Genomic DNA, 21,250 nt, shown 5'->3' with positions numbered 1-21,250 from the left:
GAAAAGACTTTAAGATCATCTAGTTCCAACTCCCCTTCCACGGGCAGGGATGTCTCACACCAGACCATGTAGTCCAACGTTCTGTCTAACCTGGCCTTGAACACTGCCAAAGATGGAGCATTTACCGCTTCTTTGGGCAACCCATTCCAGCACCTCACCACCTTCAAAGTAAAGAACTTCCTTATATCCAATCTGAACTTCCCCTGTTTAAGTTTGAACCTATCACCCCTTGTCCTGCCACTACAGACCCTGATGAAGATGTGTTGCTGAGAAAAAAAAAAAACAAAAACAAACAAATCACAAAACCAAACAAAGAACAGGCACCTTGTAGAGTAATTTCCTGAGCTTTCAGAGCTTGGTGGGGACATGACTAAAGAGATTTTATCTGGGACTAATTCTCTCTAGCCCCACAACACAGCAGAGCACCATGTTTGTAATGGCAGGAAAAGGTAGTGGTGCGCTGAGCTCTGCTTCCAGACACCACTTTCCACTCAAATGTACTGGAATGGCATTTATCTCTGTGAATGCCACTGAGAAGAAACTCATTATCCCACCTTAACAACGACAAGGACAAGAAGATACTTTGTGTTTGTACTATTATTATTTTTTATTCCCAAGCTCTGCAGCTAAGAGCTGTGTTTGGACAGCCAGAGGAAGGACAGGCACAGAGACAGACTGCAAAAGGGGAAGAGTTTTGACTAGTTTTTCATAAAGGACAACACCACCAAAATGTGGCCCTGTTTCCTGGCAGATATCATGGCAAAGGAGAGCTCTGAACAGGGAACAGAAAGATGCTGAACTGGCCCCATGGATTCACTTCAGAGGTTTTCCTTGGAGTGAAGTGCACAACAGAAACATCGGAGCCCTTGGAGAAATGATTAATAGGCAAGGAACATCATCACAAAGTAAACAGATGCAAGAACTAAGCAATCAGTACTGGCTGAGAGGAAGGGTTAGGATTGGAGACGGGCTGAAAACTGCACCGAAGGTGAAAGAAGAGAGGTTACACTTGATGCTACAGGGAAGGGAATCCAGAAAAAGGAGCCAAAGAAGTGCCATGGACAGTGCACTGGACTAGGAAATGCAGCTGGCTTGAGAACGGGCAAGGGCCTGAATGTGCCCAGCCCAGAAAACAAAAGTTGCAGCAACTCAGACTAAAGTTTCAGTCATGCAGAGAGAAAATAAAGGACTGAGAGGTCAGCAGATCAGTCTATAATGTGAGATTCCTCATTTCCTTCTGCTCCACTAATTCTCCTCCCTCTCATATGTGGGTGGCTGTGCTTGGATGTATCAACACACAAAACTATTATGTGGTACTAAAACTGGCTTTAACACAACACCACCTCCTTACTCAGCAAGAGTAAAGCACACATTCAAATTAGCTGCTAAAACTTTCCACTCAAGAAGAGACTAAACCAGTCTTAATTTAAGTCTGTAAGGGTGGCAACCCTTTTCCTTCCACCTATGCCATAATGCCAGAATACTGCATCTCATATTTATACTTGAAGTTCTCCAGGACAGCGAACACAATTCAATTTCTAAAGCACAGTTTTAAGTGTTCTGTGGTAAGAATGAATCACCAAATTATTATAGAAGTCATTTGACAGAATTAGTGACATTAAAATAAGTTTCACTATTTCTGTTGTTAATAATGATGTGGCCTTTATTGTAGCCTCTATAACAGGGAAATTAATCCTCTGACATAGGTAGGAAAGTGGCCTCTCTCGTGAAAGCCTCTGTAAATATATCTATTCAAAGGCAACTGCCAGCTAATTGGAGCAGTGCACTGGTCTCATTCTCAAGCCAACTCATCAGGGAGCTGGGAGGTGGCCAATTCTTTCCTGCTGGGACTCCTAAAACCCCATGGCTCACTTGGGAGCTCAGTAGTAGATATCTAAGCACTTCTCAGTGCACAAGCAACAATGAACCAACCAGTGGTCACTACTATCAAGAGACTCAAGACACTAATCGAAAAGTTCACAGGTGTGGTAGAGGGTCCACAGGCACTCAGTAGAAAGAGAGTTGGTGCAATGCAGGGGGAACAAATCACACAGTATGGTCCCCAACACTGGCTGGAATAACCACTCCTACCGCACCATGCCCTTATCACACAGGGAGGAGAACATGGTGGTTGTGACCTTGGGCTGCAAGGAGACATCTTGACCTGGTCAATAAGAGAGAACAACCACATTTTGAGTGCAGGATACAAACTGGGGGGAGCAGTCGACACACTGGATGGCTGGGCAGCTGTTCAGAGCGACAGCAACAGGCTGGAGAATTGACTGACAGGAACTTGTTGCAGTTTAGGGATGGAAACTGTAAAAATCCTGTATGTGGGATGGAATAACCCCTGGCAGTACAGACTGGGCACCAACAGGTTGGAAAACACTTATACGGGAGGGGACCTTAGGGGATGGAGAACTCTTAAAACCCTTATCAAGGAGCTCTCAACACACACTCTAGCATCTAATAGAGTAGTTGGCAAGTGCATTGCAAATAGACTTCACTGGGTACTTACTGTACCTGGAAATACATCATCCCTCTCTGTGATGATGATATAGGCCTGGCTGGGGGAGGAGAGCATCATTCCATCCCAACACACCCAGTCAGCTGCCAGCACCTATAATAAATACTCTGAGAAATGTAGTAATATTCTAGCCGCTCCAGCCACTGAGCTGGCTTCATTTGGAGCTTGGCTCAGATGCCTCTACACAAATGCCTGTAGCATGGGGAATAAACAAGAGGAATTAGGGATGTGGGCACATCTACAGGGCTATGATATAACAGGCATCACAGAAACATGGTGGGATGGCTCCTGTGACTGGAGTGTTGGAATGGAAGGTTACAGGCTTTTTAGAAAAGACAGGCCTGGTAGGAGGGGAGGGGGAGTTGCCCTTTATGTTAGGGATAGGCTGGAGAGTATGGAACTTTGTCTGGGGACAGGTGGTCAGTTAACAGAAAGTTTGTGTGTCAGGGTTAAGGGGAAATCCGTGACGGGACACATTACTGTGGGGATCTGTTACAGACTGCCTGATCAAGAGGAACCTGTGGATGAAGAACTCTACAGACAAATAGGAAAAGCCTCACACTCGCAGGCCCTTGTTCTCATGGGGGACTTCAACCAACCTGACATCCGCTGGGGCAACGGTATGGCCTGGCACAAGCAATCCAGGAGGTTTCTCGATTGTGTGGAAGACAACTTCCTTCTGCAAGCAATAAAGGAGCCGACGAGGAGAGGTGCTCTGCTCGACCTCGTGCTCACCAACAGGGAAGGGCTCGTTGGAAATGTGACTCTCCAGGGAAGTCTTAGATGCAGTGATCACGAGATGGTCGAATTTGAGGTCCTCAAGACAGTGAGAAGAGTGTGCAGTAAGCTCACTGCCCTGGACTTCAAGAGAGCAGACTTTGGCCTCTTCAGGAACCTGCTTAGCAAGGTTCCATGGGATATAGCCCTAGCGGGCAGGGGGGCCCAAGACTCTTGGTTGATATTCAAGGATCACCTGCTACAAGCTCAGGAGTGTTGCATCCCGACCAGAAGGAAGTGCAGCAGGAGGGTCAGGAGACCTCCTTGGGTGGATAAGGAGCTGCTGAGAAAAATTCACAGGAAAAAAGAGGCTTATAAAAGGTGGAAGCAAGGACAGGCGGCCTGGGATGAATACAGGGATGTTGTCAGGGTAGTTAGGGACCAAGTTAGGAAAGCTAAGGCCCAATTGGAGCTAAACTTGGCTAGGGATGTTAAAGATAACAGGAAGGGATTTTATAGGTATGTAGCGGCTAAAAAACAGACTAAGGACAATGTAGGCCCCTCCGGAAACTTTTGGGAGAACTGGCTACACAGGACTTGGAGAAGGCTGAGGTTCTGAATGGCTTCTTTGCCTCGGTCTTCACTGGCAAAGGCTCTGACTGCAGCACCCAAGTCTTGGAAGGCAGACGCAGGGACTGTGAAAACCTAGACCTTGGGCCCACTGTAGGAGAGGATCTGGTTCGAGACCATCTTAAGAAACTGAATGTACACAAGTCCATGGGACCTGATGAAATCCATCCACGGGTCCTGAAGGAGCTGACGAATGAAGTTGCAAAGCCACTGGCCATCATATTTGAAAATCAGGGCAGACAGGTGAAGTTCCTGATGACTGGAAAAAGGGAAATACAAGCCCCATTTTCAAGAAGGAAAAAATGGATGACCCAGGGAATTACAGACCAGTCAGTCTCACCTCTGTGCCTGGCAAAATCTGGGAGCAGATTCTCCTGGAAGGCATGCTAAGGCACATAAAAAACAAGGTGCTTGGTGACAGCCAGCATGGCTTTACTAGGGGAAAATCCTGCTGACCAATTTGGTGGCCTTCTATGACAGGGCTACAAAAGTGATGGACAGGGGTAGAGCAGCTGACATCATCTACCTGGACTTGTGCAAAGCGTTCGACACTGTCCCACATGACATCCTTGTCTCTAAATTGGAGTGTCATCAATTTGATAGGTGGACCACTCGGTGGATACAGAACTGTCTGGATGGCTGCATGCAGAGAGTTGGGGTCAATGGCTCAGTGTCCAGCTGGAGACCAGTAATGAGTTGTTTTCCTCAGGGATCGGTGTTGGGACCAGTCTTGTTCAACATCTTTATCACTGACATGGACAGTGGGATTGAGTGCACCCTCAGCAAGTTTGCTGATGACACCAAGCTGTGTGGTTCTGTTGATACGCTAGAGGGATGGAATGCCATCCAGAGGGACCTTGACACACTTGTGAGGTGGGCGGATGCCAGCCTCGTGAAGCTTAACCATGCCAAGTGCAAGGTCCTACACCTGGGTCGGAGTAATCCCAGGCACAGCTACAGGTTGGGCAAAAAGGAAATTCATGGAAGTCCTGCGGAGAAGGACTTGGGGGTGTTGGTCAATGAGAAAATGAACATGAGCCAGCTTCAGTGTGCGCTCACAGCCCAGAAAGCCAACCGTATCCTGGGCTGCATCAAAGGGAGTGTGACCAGCAGGTCAAAGGAGGTGATCCTGCCCCTCTACTCTGCTCTCGTGAGACCTCACTTGGAGTATTGTGTTCAGTTCTGGTGTCTTCAACATAAAAAGGACATGTTACTGTTAGAACAAGTCCAGAGGGGGGCCACGAGGATGATCAGGGACTGGAGCACCTCCCGTATGAAGACAGGCTGAGAAAGTTGGGGCTGTTCAGCCTGGAGAAGAGAAGCTGCATGGGAACCTCATAGCAGTCTTCCAGTATCTGAAGGGGGCCTACAGTGATGCTGGGGAGGGTCTATTCATTAGGGACTGTAGTGATAGGACAAGGGGTAACGGGTTGAAACTTAAACAGCAGAGGTTTGGACTGGATATAAGGAAGAAATTCTTTCCTGTTAGGGTGGTGAATTACTGGAATGGGTTGCCCAGGGAGGCAGCAAATGCTCCATCCCTGGCAGTGTTCAAGACCAGGTTGGATGAAGCCTTGGGTGATATGGTTTAGTGTGTGGTGTCCCTGCCCATGGCAGGGGGCTGGAACTAGATGATCTTGAGGTCCTTTCCAATCTTAACTATTCTATGATTCTATGAAATCCCAGAAGGAAACTGCACAGTGATTTACAAGTTCCTGCTCCTGCAGCTCCACAGGGAAAAGCAGCAGACTGCTTAAATAGCATCCTAGAAGCCTGCTTAAACAGCCCTGCCAGCCTTTGGCAGAAGCTCCTCTCAGACACTTCACTCAGACCCTTGTGTTTCACAGGAGACAAGTTGAAAGTCTTCTGAATCCCGTTTCCTGGGACCACACACTGTTATTGCCAGGGCCTCCATAGCGATTGCTTTGATCTGTGATCTCTGCTTGCTAATATAGACACAGCTGCTGATCAGCTCTTCAGTGCCTCTCACCAGCTCATTGCTTACCCATTTCTTGATGCTGCTTTTGGGCTCTGTGACCTGAGCCCCTCGAGCTGTCCTCTGCCATGCAGCACCTTCTTCAGCAATCCACCTGCCTTCCTACCTTGGCTCTTCCAATCTAACAGCATCAGATCTGCAAGATGCTGCCTTGGAGACACCACTGCACTGTAAAACTTGCTTGCAGAGCTTTCTCAAAACACTGTAAGCAATGGCAAACCCCACGTGTCCTGCCCATGTCCAGCACCTCCGATGCTCTGCCTCCTTTTTCTCACTGTTTACAACTCCATGACCACGCAACAGCGCTTTGCACAAGAGATGAGCTCCTTTACCTCAGAGTGGTGATGCTGTAGCAAGTCTCCCGCTTCCCCACGTTGCACACCAGCAGAGTTTTCTGAGTGCTGAACCTGACCGGAGAGTTGGAGAAGTTCAGCTGCTCAGGGAAGTCCAGGCTGACTCGGGCACCTATGGCTCAGATAGGCACAAAGAACTTCTCCCTCTCTGTGATGATGATAAGCTCGTCAAAATAATCCTGCAGGGAAAGAAACAAGCTCAGCACAGTGCCTTTAGCACCATGCCCATGGCAGAAGAATTGCTGCTGGTTTCTGTGACACTCACAGTAGCATTCAGTAATGTACTCACACTTTTTACCTTCATGGCTTTTCATTCCAGTAGCATGGCTTGGACAGGGCTGTTATCTTGCAAAGAAACAGCCCCATTGATTCAGCTGCTCATGCAGCAAGCTGGCAGCACCAGACAGAACTACCCGAGACTTTGAATCTTGAGGCACCAATATATCTCCACTTCAGGGATTTCAGCAGTAGTAGAACCACTGCAGCCTATCAAGGGCACAACTAAGGACCCAGCTGTGCCACAGCACTAACTCCAATCCTAACTTCATTGAACTGGGCAGGAAATGCTCAGGTCCATGTTCAAAAGGACTTAGTCACATACCCCATCAGTCAGTCTTTGGTGAAACACTTCACAAGCTGGACATGGTAATTGTTTTAACACCAGGTGAGCACAAGGTACATGTGCTTTCCCCAACCTTTCCCATAGCACTACTGGGACAAGGCTGGGGGCACACACCCTTAAAGATACCTGATCCACCTCCCTACCCCAGAACTGGCTCAGCCTTATACCCAAACTATCCTTGCAAGGTATTTGCATCTTAAACCAAATTTAAAAGTACTAACACCCCTGCCCTCCACAGCTTATTCCAGCTCTACTCTAGACTTAAAGAGAGCTCCTGCTGTGCCTAATCTAAACTTCCCTTTACATGTCATCCAAGCCCCAGGGTTTGCAGGAAATAGCTTTGCTTCCTCTCTGCTGCATGCTTGATGTCTTAATCATGTCTCTCTGGTCTCTAGACCTGGTGGCTTGCTCTCATGCCTACCTGAGGCAGCTGGCAGCAGGAGCTGCAAACTGGAATGCTCAGACACCCCACCAGAGCAAACTCAGCTGTGCTATTCCCAGTCATTGGCTTGCTCACAAAAGAGCCAGACAGTCCCCCCAGCTGTCAGACATTTAGCAGCAAGAAGGCAAATCAGATCCCTACCAGTCGTTTCCCTTGGCCATACATACCCACACTGCAACTTCCCAGTATTCTCAAGCTACACCAGGAATGACACAAAACTCTCTGGCAGTAAGTGAGGGACCATACCTTCATCCCTCCTTGCCAAAGAGACTTCCATGCTCTACCATGCCCCTGTAAAACCTGTGATCTCAGGAGACACTTTGCCTTCTCTTGCTCTTCCTCCCCCTACATTAAGCCCTGACAGTGTCACTCCTTTTGTCCCATCCTTTGATTCTCCCAACAGGGAGATTTGAGGAGGAGGTTAATTCACCTGCACACTTCCACCTCCCCCTGTGCCCTCCCCTACACACACATCTTGCTCTTTCTTATGCGACAGGATCCTGAATTATGCCTCTTTCTGACTTTTCTCTGCTTCCAGCACACTTCCTGTTATGTAGCAAGAGAATCCCTGTACGGAAGAAAGTGCTCCGGGACAGGACATTGAACTCAGCCCCTTTCCTCCCTCCTGTCTTTTCCCACTGGCTTGCTCTTGGCACATGCCTCACTGAAGCAAATGTTTCCCCAACTGAAACTCGAAAGGTCTCCTTTCCCCCCTTTACAGCAGAGCAGAACAAAATTGCTGACATTTCTCAGCTTTTCCCTGCTCAATTTTCTCAGGAAATCTCAAAAGGATCACAAACTTTCCAGTTCAAGCTGGACACCTTCAGGAGCACATTACCCTGCCTGTGCTGGGATTCTCCAAAGGGAAAGCACAGCCACGCTGGCTTAGAAACACCTGAGCAGAACTGAATTAAGCTTAGCAGGAGCTTCAAGTGGCACTTCAAGTCCTCCCAGGCTGGATGGCCTTTCTCGCTGGTCAGGACTTGTTGTTTTCTTTTACTTTTTACATTCTCTACTTGCTGCGGTACTCTCAGCTTTTAGGCAGGTGTTTTCAAATTCTTCCCAGCAGTTACAGGCACTAGGTAAAAGAAAAACCAAACCAAATGGGTCCTTTAATTCTAATACAGACAGCCAGGAAAAGTCCAATGCTGAAAACAAGTGAGGAAGATTTCAAAGGCTGCTCTTCTGCAATGCAGGCTGATTCCTCAAAAATAACACAGCACAGCTGTGGAGGGTCCCAATGAAACATGCAAAACTCTAATTCACGCCTTGCTTCTTTTTAACCCTCAGCTTCACAGGAAGATCAGAGTCCACCTCCATGCCCACCACACCTCCTCAACAGAAGCTTTCAGATACATGTACCTCTTCCGCTTGGTTTGCCAGCAAGGCCCTAGGGAAGCAGTGTCACTGCATGCTACTCTGCTACCCTGGGTCAGACATTACCAAACTCATCTCTCCATGTTTGTAAGCCCATTCTATACCACAGGACCTGGGAAGGTTTCCTGGTACAGACAGAACTCCTCTACAATTAATCCATCTTGCATCAACACAGGCTAGGCCTTAATATTTCAGTAGAACTAAGACTTCACATGTTGGTCCCACTCCAGAACCTTCTGCTTCCTACCTCACTCACATGCACTGAAATCCAACAAAGCAGTATGGTTCCGTTCATTTTTTCTGCTCCATATAGCTCCTCAGGCAAAAGAAACAGGCTCCTGAAGTTGAAATGGAGCCTCTGAAGTTTCTGCAGAGCTTCACTTCCCAAAAAGACAATATTTATATCCACTAGTACCTGCTGCCTCTCTTCTCCTCCATTTCATCGCCAGATGCATTTTGGTACATCTGCTCTGTTAGTGAAAACTGATTTCCACAAAACAACAAAGAACCCTTAATACAACCCTTCAGTGGAAAACAGTGACTTCTAAAATTGCACTGACACTTCCCAAAATTCTCATGTCCCATTTTCTTACCTTTGCTGCTTGAAAAGTGTTTTGCTCTGTTCAGATTCACAGGGCATTTCTACAGCTGAAAACAAGACAGAATTCAGCTCAACCTGATTCTCCCGACTCGCTCCCGGCTCCTGCCATCCATGAGGAACACGGTGCGGCTGAGGGAAAGCCAGATGCTCTTTGGCTGTTTGCTTTCATGATCTGACCATCTCTCAGGCTCTTCTTCACAAGAGCAAGGAGTGGTGATGGAGTTCAGCTTCTGACCTCAGCTGCCCTTCCTGTGCTCAGCAAGGCACCAACCACCATGTGACTGGTAAAGCAAAGCACCACAACAGGTCTGGGAACAAAGCAGCTTCGCCGCTGTGCACCACCACCACCATCACCACTACCACAGGCAGCCTCTTTCAGCAGAGAGTTAATGGCCTCTGCCTCTGAGGTTTGCCTGCTGCTGGTAACCCAGTGGTAACTTCAGCTCAGAGAGCTACTCAGCAATCCTTGCCTTCTGTTATCTCAGTATTGGGAAGAACTTGGCATCTTCCAGACACAGCCCAGAAGGGCTTGGGGTGGGAAGGGGAGGGAAGAGAATAGAATACAGGGAGAACAGCCTCAATCTGTACTCCCTCTGGAAACATGACTAAAACCCTCCACAAACTACAGAGGAGGTTCTGTCCATGTTTTTCCCAGTTCCATGCTGGCTTAGGAACACCTGAGCAGAACGGAATTAAGTTTAGCAGGAGCTTCAAGTAGCACCTCAAGTCCTCCCCTTTAACTGCTCCTGCTAAGCCAGCCTCTTTCCACTGCTCTTCCAAAACATGCAGCCTGGAGTGCTAATGCCAGCAGTTACTTACTCCAGCACAAAGTGGAGAAGACTCAAGACTTGTGCTTTGACAGGAAGTTGCACACAGGTGGCTGAACAGGCTGAGAGAGGAAAACATGGCCTGCCAGAAACCAAGGCTAACCAAAGAGCCACCGGGACACGGTGCACACTCGAGGTAAAGCATGACAGCAGGCAGGAACTGCACAGCCCTCCACATTCCCATCAGTCCAGGGCTTTCATGAGAAGCATGCTGGCTCAAAAAACTCCTTTGGCTTAGATACCAGCAGTGCACGGCCAAAACCAGTGGGAGAATCCCCAGCATGGGAACATTTCCCCCATCTTGCAGAATAACACTGGTGAGACATTTTATTCTGCATGCACTGCGCTGCAGCAGGTAACTTGCTCTGCTGCACACCATGTGAATTCCTCCCATATCCCAGCAACTCTCTAACACTTTCCTGCCTATTGTGCCCAAACCTTGCCCTCCAAGTCTCTGCAGGATACACCTGCCACAAAGCTTGTCTCAGTCCCCATATCTTAATCCCAGCTTCAGTTTAATCTCTGTGGTGAAAAGCCACAGAAGCAGAGTCCTTAAAACCTCATCTGCCTTCAGGGAGGGAAAATAAGTGTACAAGTTGCTCTAAGAGCAGACGGTGTCTAAAGAAAATGATGATAAGTAAGCTTCAGAGTTGCAGCTTCCCAAGGGACTGCTTCACCCCAGCAGTGGACCTCCAGGCCAATGCACCAGTGAGTAGCTGCTAATTACCAAATCACTACTTCCACTCATGCTCCCAAGACTGTATTTTACTACAGAACTTCCACAAAACTAGTCACATAATCACCAGCCAAACCACTTAGATGGATATAAACTTATGGGCCTCTAACCCCCTGTTCTGGAATGGAAACAGAGCCTATGTGGGGTTTATTCAGTGCCAGGGCTATTAACTGTGCCTCTTAGGCATAACTGGACCTCTCTATAAATCTAAATTTCATTAATTGCCCCAAATCCACTCCTTTGCTGTACAGTTAAGGCCACAGCACTGACAGTTGCTAATACCCAGCCTACCTTGGTATTTCAGAGCAAAGTGCAAGCTCAGCCTAGTAGAGGACTGGCCTCCCCAGTGCTCCCACACTGCAGAGGTTAAGTTTTTGAACCAGCTCCCCTCTAGCTCCCAGCATGTTAGCTGCCTCCAGTCCCATCCAGTCTGTGCTACCACCCAAAGCCAGGGCTCTTTCCAGGTGTGGCAGCAAGCCTCTGCTGCTAAACATCACCACTTCTACCAGCCAGAATCCTACAGCCCTGCCAGTCCCAGCTGTGCCAGTCCCAAACACTTCCCATGCCACTGATGGACGCCACACAGGGCTCTCCAAGCTGTCGATGCAGCTTGCAGCCTGGTTTCCTCAGGCTATATAGCTGGGTACCACCACTGCTGGAGCAGTAACGAAGGCCGGGAGCCGCGGCTGCTCAGAAGGCTCCTGTGGATCAGATGTCCTCAGCAGTCCTCCCCCATACCCACACTCATCTCCCAGACAGCATCATTACCTGAGGGAACGTGTAGCTACTCAGCAGTCCCCTTGGGGTTCAGCTGAATTGTGACCCCAAGACAGATGTCATTACCTTTCCACTCAAGGGCACTGAGTTGTGCTCTGTCAGCAACCTGGGGCACTCAACTGATTCTAAAGCAAGGATTTAATCACCTTAACTCTCTAGAGACCTACATTAAGGCACTTCACCACATTTGTTCCTTTGTCTTAACTGAGGTTCCATTACCAGCTGGCTACTGGATCATCGTTTTGATGCACAGGTACCTGACAGCTTAGGACCTTGGGGTACCTCTGTATGAGCTTTCATGGGTATGGGGCAGCACTTGTCCAGTCACCTCTTCACTACACAGACCATGACCTCTGGCTGCAGCAACAACTGAGATTTGAATATCGAGTCTTTCTCCCTGTTGTCCCCCAGTCTCGACAAATCAACTCACCAATGAGTAACAGTCCTCCCTGCTCTCCCTCGGTTGAGGCAAATCAGTTCTTTACCAAGCGACAGTCACCCTCATTTAGTAAAGCTCTGCGAAGAGGCACTTTCATAGACACATTCGAGCTCCATATGGCAGGAAAAGTGTTTCAATAAACAGTTTCATATGATCGCTGGAATAAAAGGGGCCACTAGCTGTGATGCACTAGTTCAAGTGGGAGTTGCAGGATGGGTTAAACTTCATCTCCCCAGTCTCGCTGGGGGACACTGAGGATGTGACACAATCCAGAACAAAAGAATTTGCCAAAGGTCTGTTCAGGCAGGGAGAGCTGGTTCGCTTTGCACTCAGGGACTTGGCTTAGCTTTCAACACCAGCTACTTCAACTCAGAAACTGGCAGCCACGCCAGCATATTTGCACGGCTGCAAAACTGAACTGATCTCAAGTTTGCATGATTCTCAAGCACATCATAAAAAACTTACTCCCTTCATCCCCTTTATTTCCCACAGTGTGAAACCTGAAAGCTCTCAGTTATGAAAACCAATACCCAATGTTCATCTTCAAACAGGTCAAAAAATCAATTAAAACCAGGCAGGGTACTGAGACACTTCATTGGGTGTCACCCACATCAAACTGGTCAAAACCTGACAGCCTCAATGAAGGCAGGAATTGTCAGATGCTCTCCATAAAGTTAAATACATAATTCCTGTGCTTACATATCCCCAAAGTCACAACAGAAATTAAGTGTCACTTCTCTCCGAAACCTGTGCTCAAAAGAGAAACAGGACAATGCAGGATTCTCACCATTAAAAGGACAAGTGCCATTCCTAACTTTGAAACTCCTGCCATTAAGTCAACAATAATAACAACAAGACTCTCCAAACCATATCCTTTATTATTAACAGAAGGAGCAGCTGCTATCAAAGCATTTCTCCCATCATCACCCCCTGTCTGCAAACAAGAAAAAGCTCCAGAGTAAATCAGGCATCAGGACCCACAGGATACAGACTTCCTTCAGCTTAGAGACCTGCCTTTGCACAAACGGTCTCACACACATTTTTGGGGAGATACTGCCAAACAGTTGGAAGTAGTTCCCCACTAACTCAGTCCACAGGATCTTGAAGTACGTAGTCCTAACTCCCCCCCCAGAGTTCTATGACCATCTAACAGCTTTTCTCCTCAAAAGACTATGAAGACAGGGGGACTGACACCAAGGGGAATAACAGGACAGAAGGAATCTCAAGGAAGTCTGCAGAGTTTGTCAGCTGTACAGAACAGGTCAAGAAAAGTCTGAAACAATAAATGCATTTTCTCCCATGGTCCATCAGTCGCCTCAGGGTTTTACTTTACCTATAAAATAACTTTTTAAAAATATGAACCTTAGTGAGGAAAAAAACCAAGGTAAGTACCTGCTAGAGGAGATGCTTCTGACCACCCACAGCTCCTTGGCAGAATATCACAGTGGACGCACAGCCAATGCACTCAGAACACCTCATCTCCCCACCTTTAAGAGATGCCTTCTCAAATGCTAAGGCTCAGTGGCACTTTCAGAAGTGTTAATCGCCTCTGAATGATGGCAGAGACATAGGGGTGTCTGTGGTGGACAATCCCCTTGCCATGCTTTCTGTTTCAGATAAAGCAGGCTTTTACAGGCTATCTCTGACACTGTCTCATCATCCATTCTTCTGCAATTTCTTCCCCCTTAGTTTGTTTTTCAGCCTTTCTTTTTTATTCTTCAGTGAAATGCACCTGCGGCGCTGCTTGCACTCTTCTGTTTACAGGTTCAAAAACCGATTCACAGGAGAAGCTCTCACTGCATGTATCTCCCAGTCTGTAGCCTTTGTTCCCTGCCTGCCTGGTCGGAGAGAGAAAGCACAACTCAGCTCACAGCAAAAAAAGCAAGGTCATTTCAATTCATTAAAATGGACCATGACCAACCCTAGAAGCTTTTGTTTAGGGCGACTTCTACTTACAGGCAAGTGTAAAAAGCAAGATTTTCAGACAAGGTTACGAATGAGTCAGACCTGAGCCACCAACTCATTCACCTCTCGAGTTCTTCAATAAGAAATGAACTGTTAAAGGCATTAAACTCTGCCCCAACCAAAGTGGCAAGAAAGGCAATTCAATGGGCAGCACCTCCAAAGCATGTTTTCAGCAGTGCCTTTAATCCCTTACCACTGATCAATTATCCTTCAAGCTCCCACATTCTATAATGACAAGTGCTTCCAGAAGGTGGCTGGTAACTCATCAGGAGACTACATTTTCCTTTTTTTGACGGTTCCAAGACCCCACTTGGTGTACTATGTACAGTTCTGGTGTCCTCAACATAAGGACACAGAGCTTTTGGAGCAAGTCCAGAGGAGGGCCACAAGGACGATATGGGGCTTGGAGCAGTTCCTGCACAGAGACAGGCTGAGAAAGTTGGGGCTGTTCAGCCCGGAGAGGGGAAGGCTGCGTGGAGACCTCATAGCAGCCTTCCAGTATCTGAAGGGAGCCTACAAGGATGCTGGGGAGGGGCTCTTGATCAGGGCCAGTAGCAACAGGACAAGGGGTGATGGGCTTAAAGTGAAACAGAGGAAACTCAGGTTAGCTAGAAGGAAGAAGTTCTCTACTGTGAGGGTGGTGAGGCACTGAAACAGGTTGCCTAAAAGGTGGTAAATGCTCCATCCCTGGCATCGTTGAAGGCGAGGCTGGACAGAGCCTTGGGCAACACGGTCTGCTCTGAAGCCCTGCCAATGCAGGGGTTTGGAACTAGATGATCTTAAGGTCCTTTCCAACCCTAACTATTCTATGATTCTATGATTCTATTAAGTCTTAACCACACTTTCCCAAAGACAGTTATCGCAAATTGCTTCAGCTTATTGTTCCTCCAGTAGTATCCAAACCATTTCTTGATACACAAAGACGTGCATGATCACATTTTCAGCCTGAAAAAAAAAAATTGCAGCTCCTTGTTAATAGACAGATGGAAGTCTTCTTTCTTCAGGTATCTCCAATTATTCTAAGAAGTCTGAAATTATGAGAATAACTTTAATTATTCCAAAAAGCCACAAAAAAACCCACACCACTGAGTGTTCTGGCCCAAACCTCATGTTTCAGATCCTACAGATCCTGGAAAAGTACATATGTGTCAAAACCCCCACGGTTTGCTGGATCAACAGAAGAGGGCTAACGTCACAAAACAGGGTCCCCCATGATCTGGCCTGATATAACAGGTATAATGCACCACCACACCTACCATCATACAATCACAGAATTATAGAATGCTTAGGGTTGGAAAGGACCTCAAGATCATCCAGTTCCAAACCCACTGACATGGACAAGGATGACTCACACTAGACCATGTCACCCAAGACTCTGTCCAGCCTGGCCTTGGACACTGCCAGGGATGGAGCATTTACTACTTTTCTGGCCAACTCATTTCATTGCATCACCACCCTTACAGGGAAGAACTGCTTCCTTATATCTTATCAGTACTTCTGTTTTAGTTTGAACCCATTACTCCTTGTCCTGTCACTACAGTCAGTTCTGAATTAGATGGCACGCAAAGAAACTTTCTCAGGGAGAGCTGGGACAGAAAAGAAACAGTTTCTCCACTTCACACATTGTCCCTCCCATGTCCTCAACATATAAGATTAAGCCTCCAGTTTTTGTACAACAGGCCAATGTGATGAAAGTGAGACTGATAGCTCAAAACATCCCCCCAGCACTAACAACATCACACATGGGGTTTTTGCAGCAACATCACCTTCACATTCACAATGTTTCTAACACCTTCTACCTGCCTGTGAAAGAAGGTCCAGCAGCAACTTGCTCAATTCTAGAGCTATTTTAAAGTGAAACACCACCAGTCATTTGCTGCTGCTTAGCTTCCACAATCAAGTGGAGCTGTCTCTTGGCAATGGCTGTGTTTAAATCCCACAAGAACTCCAACAGCTTGCCCTGGAGGAGAACCTCCATGGGCACAAACTGCAAAACTTGCTGAGGAGACTCTGTGTCAATCAAAGAGCTCATTAGTTCCTTCAGATGCTGCAGGTATAGGACAACTGGATTTGGGAGGCCTTGGTAACCAATGCACAGCAAAGCAGCACTGCTCCTCAGGGGCTCGGGGCAGGCTGGACAAGTGAATGTGATGCATCTGAAGCAGCAGTGCAATATAAACACCAGGCCAGCTGTGAAGCGTGTAAAACAAGAGAGAATGGGCAAAATCAATGCATCTCCCACTCTCAGCTGATCCAATGAATGAAGAATACACTCCAAAAGCTGCTGCTGGTACTTTGGTTCTCCATCATAAAGCAAAGAGAGGCTGAATGTCAACAGTGTGGATGAGTCCAGGAGCTTTGTATCCATACTGGGCTGGCATTCAATATCACAGAGGGACGGAAAGTCTACCAAAAAGCATGTGAACTGGTCACCACATCTTCTGTTTAGTACTTCCTGGTGACATCTGGAGAGATCAGATACTTCTGCCAGTATAAGTTCCCCAGGAAGCACTTCACACGACTGACATGTCTGCAGCATCTGTCTACTCTTCAGACTCCCCCCCATCAATGCATTCAGTGCTTCATTCAGATTTTCCAAGACTTGACCATCACAGAATGGGGAACATTTTATCACTGGTAATCTTTTGCCTTCCAAAACATACCACAAGCTACACTCAAGGTCAGAAGACAATCCTTCCAAGACACACATTTTCCCAGCATTATTTAAACTATGCTCTTCAGCCCAGTGATTAAAACAGCCCTTTGCCACTTTATCATTCCATGTGAGGGTTTCCAGCATCTTCCTTTCATTGTACGTACTAAAATACTTGCTTCTTTGCCCAAACCATTTTGTATTCATGCTGCAACCACTCTGAGATTTCCTGACAAGCCAGTTCTTTCTGGCAATGGGTTTCAGACAAAGTCTCTGCATGAAGAACTCCACTGCACAATCTCTTAACTTGTTCAGCTTTGTCTGCTCCGCTTCTCCCATACGCTCAAAGAGACAGATGTTCTGAGAGATAGTTTCTACTTGGCACTTGTGGAAGAACATGCAACACTCTTCATGTAATTTAAGAAAAGATTCTGGAAGTGCATGCTGGGGGAAAAGTGCTTTGTTCACCATTTCTGTTCCAAAGTTCTGTATCATCTTAGAAAGCAGCGGATGGATGCTCTCTCTGCCCATGTAATGAAGACAAACCACATAGGCCTCCGAGTTGCCAGCTTTGCTAGTGGCTGGCTTAAAGACATGGACCTCCTCAAAAGAGCAGTTTAGCAAAAAGAGCAGATTGATAGAACAGTGTTCAAAGAGCGTGAACATCTTTAAAACAAAGGACCCTCCAGTGCCCAGGATCATTAAAGCACTGACTGTTTCACAGTAATGAAGGGGTGAGACAAGAGCCTCCTGTTCTCCTGGATTCCCCTGACAATCAAAGCTGCCATCAGCAGTCACCAAGTGAACTGTGGCCATGTTACTTACAAAGTTTTGAAGTCCTGTTAGGTGTTTTAGTGTCATCACGTCACCAGTGTTATCTGGGCCAAAGTACCAACAAGGCAACGTATTCGCTATGAGACGGTCATCCATTATCATCATAAGGGTGTCATTGGCTTCATGATATGGGTTTAGAGTGTTCGCTACCCAATTCCAGTCGCACTGGATGTTGTGGGATTTCAAGTAGTGGTTGAGGCTGGCTATGAAAGCTCCAGGTGCTTCACAGAGGTGGACAGTATTCAGTTCTCTGTCCTGAAGAGCTTCTTCAGGGAGAAGAGGAAAACTGCACAGGATCTCATGGAACTTGCACCACGCCTGGGTACACAGCTCAGCATTCACCCATTTCTTCACATGAGGAACTATTTTCCCTGCTTTATTGGTATACGAGGTGTGCTGATGCCATTCATCCAGGTTCTTATCACTGAGTTGATTCTTCACGTCATTCATGGAGTCCTTCAGAGCCATGAGTGAGTCGAATTCCTTGTGATCACATGTAAAAACATCACTGGGATCTGGAAGCTGCCACTCATTATTCATTGGCTTAGTGTAAGTAAACTTCTTTGCAAAGAGCTTCTCAATTTCAGACAGAATTTCAGGACTGAACTTGTCAAGGTTTGTATTCAGGTTAACATGAGACTTCTTACATTTGCTCATTCTTGGATTGATTCAAGACCTGGAGAACAGCACAGAAGAATAAACAATGTCATGCCAGTCACCCATATATGTGAATAGGCAAAGCTGTTCTTAAACAATAAAGATCTCTCCTGCTTAACCTCTGTATTGCAGAACATGAGAAACTCTTCACAGAATTGTGTACCAGTGAGGAAAATAAATGAGGGCTCTCCTGAATGAGGCTATCTGGCGATCAGGAGATCAACTGGTTCAATCACCCTTCATGCTATTTGCATAGCAAGTGAAGAAGAGTTATCTGCTGCTTTGGCTCTTCACTGACCTCTGAATGCTCTGCTCACTCTGTAGATCTGAACACTTAAATCCAAGTATCTCAGTCATAAAAGACACCATACCACAAACCATACAAATTAAACAAGTGCCCAAAAAATCTTTTGATCTGATTATGGCAGTATTTATCCAGGAGTTCAAAGTAAGAAGACCGGAGAGCCACAAGGCAAGGGGGCTTGAAAACAGAGCCCAGCTTCTCCTTCTCTTTACCAACAGCTATCCCTCATACCTCTTCCACGAAACTTAACGTGATGCAGGGCGAGCCCCTCACCAGTGCCCAGGCCCTTTGCTTAGGAGAACCTGGTGAAAGGTTGAACACCAGCCTGCAAGCAAAACCCTGTTTCTGTGCCCAGCAGTACAGCAAATCATTATGCCTTACTTTCCCTACTGGAAAAGCAGCAATAAATTCAAAGCAAGAAGAGACTTTGCTGCATCCACAGTTAATCTTAAATCATGCTTTATGTGAAAGGAGGAAGTAGCGTGAAGTGTTGTGCTTTGAGTGGATACATGCAGGTATGAGAAGCATACTATGCACAAAGCTAAGGAGCTCTGTAGCCATCTGCTCCAGCACACAAGCAGAAGTTCGGTTCACTAACCAGAAATATGCCTGCAATCTATTCAAAACTAAGAGGTTCATTTAAGCAAAACAATTTAATCAAAATTACCACAAGAGGTGGGGATCATGGAATTGTTTAGGATGAAGACCTTTGAGACCACAGAGTCCAACAGTTACATTGGAATTCTTTGCCTTCTGAGATTTTTATTAGGGACTTTTTATGCAGCTTCAAAAGGTCTCAACAGAAAGCAAACATTCAAGAGAAGCCACACAATAACTGAGCAACTTTTCTACACACACCAACTTCTCTCACATGTAGTTACAAGGTGCTCAGACACCACTGAAACTCGGGAATCGTCCTTGTCACCAAAGACACAATGACAGAGAACTGCCTGTCAGGACTTAATAGAGGTGATTGTGTTTACTTCTATATCATTTTACAACTTACAGAGGTGTAAGCCTCCCACAACAGAAAATACAACAACTTGCTCCTTTGTGGGGCTGACACTGGGAAATCCCTCACCATATTATTTTAACCACCCCTCTCCCTCTGAAGCAAATAACAATCTTCAGTGTTACAGTTCAGCATGATAAAACACTGGACTAAAATTGAAACAACTGAGAAACTTTGGAAGCAAACAGAACAAACAGTATTCAACCGAAACACTTTTCCCCTTGAAACTATGTAGCATCTCAGGCAGCAGCCACAGGGCCACAACAGCTCCTCTCATAAGCACCAGCTCTGACAACTGAAGTTTCACCTCCAATTTCCACAATTCCACTGCCTTTCAATGAGCATGCTTGGTTTCACTTTCCTTTACACAGATATTCTTTAGCTTTAATCTCGTTCTTTCTCACAAGCTGTGCTGGAGAGAAGAGGAAAGCTGAGGGAAACACATAGGCCTGCTGTCCCCTAAACCCGTTTTACTTCGTTTTTAAACACGATCCCAGAGATCACACCAGCAAACCCCTAAACAAGCCATCACCCAAAGCACGACAAGGAAAAAGCAATCGCCTGGGTTTTGTTTTTTTTTTTCCTGGTTGACGCTTATTTCAGTCCCCACCGCCTGATTCGAGCCGCTGAAGGGCACTTCCGGGCTCCTCCAGCCAAGCAGCTCCTCACACATCCCCAGGGACCGCACACCAGCTCCCGCTCGGAGCTGCTCCACAGCCAGGCCCGGCACACGCGGGGCTCGCAGGGCCCCGGATAAACACGCCCTCGCAGCCAGCCACCGCGGCCCAGCCGCCTCCCTCCGCCCCAGCCTCTCGCACCGCCGCGGCCGACCGAGGCGCCTCCCCGTGCCGCCCGCTCTGTACGCGAGACAGCGGCTCTCGTGTGGCCCAGATGAGCCCCAGCTCTTACCAGGCGGGCTGCGGCGGCGTGGCTGGAAGCGAGCCAGGCCCGGCCTCCTCGCCCTGCCCCGCCTCCGGACTCTCGCGTCAGCGGGGCGCCGGAGGCTGGTCCGGTGTTGTAGGATTTCTGCTGCCGAGTTTGTTTAGGACACAGGGAGAGGGTTGTGCACTGAAGGCCTAGAGCCTTACCGCACCAAGCGGAGGCTGCTCAGGCCGGGCACGAGGCACGGCAGCCGTTTCATTTACAGGAGCAAGGAGGCTGCTTTCACCAGGAAATCCCACTCACCTGAGCTGGTTCTGCAAGGAGGGAACAGAGGAGCTGCCTCCAGCAGTAGTGCAGCCCAATAGGGACAATAAGCATTCACAGAAGTTATTCAGCTAGCACTTACCACATGATCATACATACATACATGATCAAGTTGCTCATAGAAAAACCAGGAGGAGCACTGTCCTGCTCCAACCCTTCAGAGAGGAAGGGCTGGGGATCAGGGCCCTGCATCCTTTTGCCTGCAGACCTGGGACATGAGCCCTGCAGAGCCAAACTCAGCTGACGCAGGAGCAGGGCCAAGGCAAAGCGCCATCCTCACCCAGCACTGCAGATGCCACATCTCATACACACTCCCCAGGCCAGCCTTCCTCTCTGGAGGCATCAGTGATGCTCCTCCAGAGTTTGCTTTTGTCTCTCTAACCCACAAGCAGACACTTCAGAAGTCTCTTCCACGTGATAACCTTTTCTAAATCCCCAGCAGACTCATTACACCCAGCCTGGCTTAGCAGGAGACAAGAGCCTTGAAATACTAATAGAACAATAATTAGTGGAATTGAGCATTGCAGCATCCCTGGAAACGCACTTTCTAGACAGCAACACAGTATATAATCTGC

The 21,250-nt window shown here is 47.4% G+C and overlaps 2 protein-coding genes across 7 annotated transcripts in view; both read right to left on the bottom strand.

Moving 5' to 3' along the window:
• The window catches only part of HYDIN (HYDIN axonemal central pair apparatus protein), a 43,623-nt gene extending 30,085 nt beyond the window's left edge, over positions 1–13,538 (bottom strand). For all 4 annotated transcript variants that reach the window (XM_034072904.1, XM_034072902.1, XM_034072905.1 and 1 more), the window contains exons 1-2: positions 13,437–13,538; positions 6,203–6,402 (exon numbers count right to left, since the gene is read on the bottom strand). The gene's annotated coding sequence lies outside the window, so the exon portion shown is untranslated. The remainder of the gene's footprint in view (positions 1–6,202; positions 6,403–13,436) is intronic.
• A 234-nt stretch (positions 13,539–13,772) lies between these two features.
• On the bottom strand, positions 13,773–20,423 carry CMTR2 (cap methyltransferase 2). 3 transcript variants are annotated; one of them, XM_031051813.2, is made up of 3 exons: positions 20,379–20,423; positions 15,809–18,172; positions 13,773–13,874 (listed from the first exon to the last, which is right to left on the bottom strand). In XM_031051813.2, exon 2 carries the CDS (start codon positions 18,151–18,153, stop codon positions 15,859–15,861), a length of 2,295 nt encoding a protein of 764 aa, XP_030907673.1. In that variant the 5' UTR covers positions 18,154–18,172; positions 20,379–20,423; the 3' UTR covers positions 13,773–13,874; positions 15,809–15,858. The 3 variants fall into 3 exon arrangements, with proteins under 3 accessions (XP_030907673.1, XP_005152324.1, XP_033928792.1); XM_005152267.3 differs by having other exon boundaries at positions 13,821–13,878; XM_034072901.1 differs by lacking the exon at positions 20,379–20,423 and adding an exon at positions 20,080–20,205 and having other exon boundaries at positions 13,821–13,878.
• Positions 20,424–21,250: the final 827 nt, after the last annotated feature.

This window comes from Melopsittacus undulatus, chromosome Z, assembly GCF_012275295.1.
Source record: "Melopsittacus undulatus isolate bMelUnd1 chromosome Z, bMelUnd1.mat.Z, whole genome shotgun sequence".
In the NCBI taxonomy this organism is placed as follows: Eukaryota; Metazoa; Chordata; class Aves; order Psittaciformes; family Psittaculidae; genus Melopsittacus; species Melopsittacus undulatus.
Note: the sequence above shows the minus strand (reverse complement) of the source record. Positions and strands in the feature narration are given on the sequence as shown.

Bases quoted from the DNA above. Each gene is read 5' to 3' on its own strand.
- CMTR2 (XM_031051813.2), bottom strand. From the start codon at position 18,153: ATGAGCAAATGTAAGAAGTCTCATGTTAACCTGAATACAAACCTTGAC.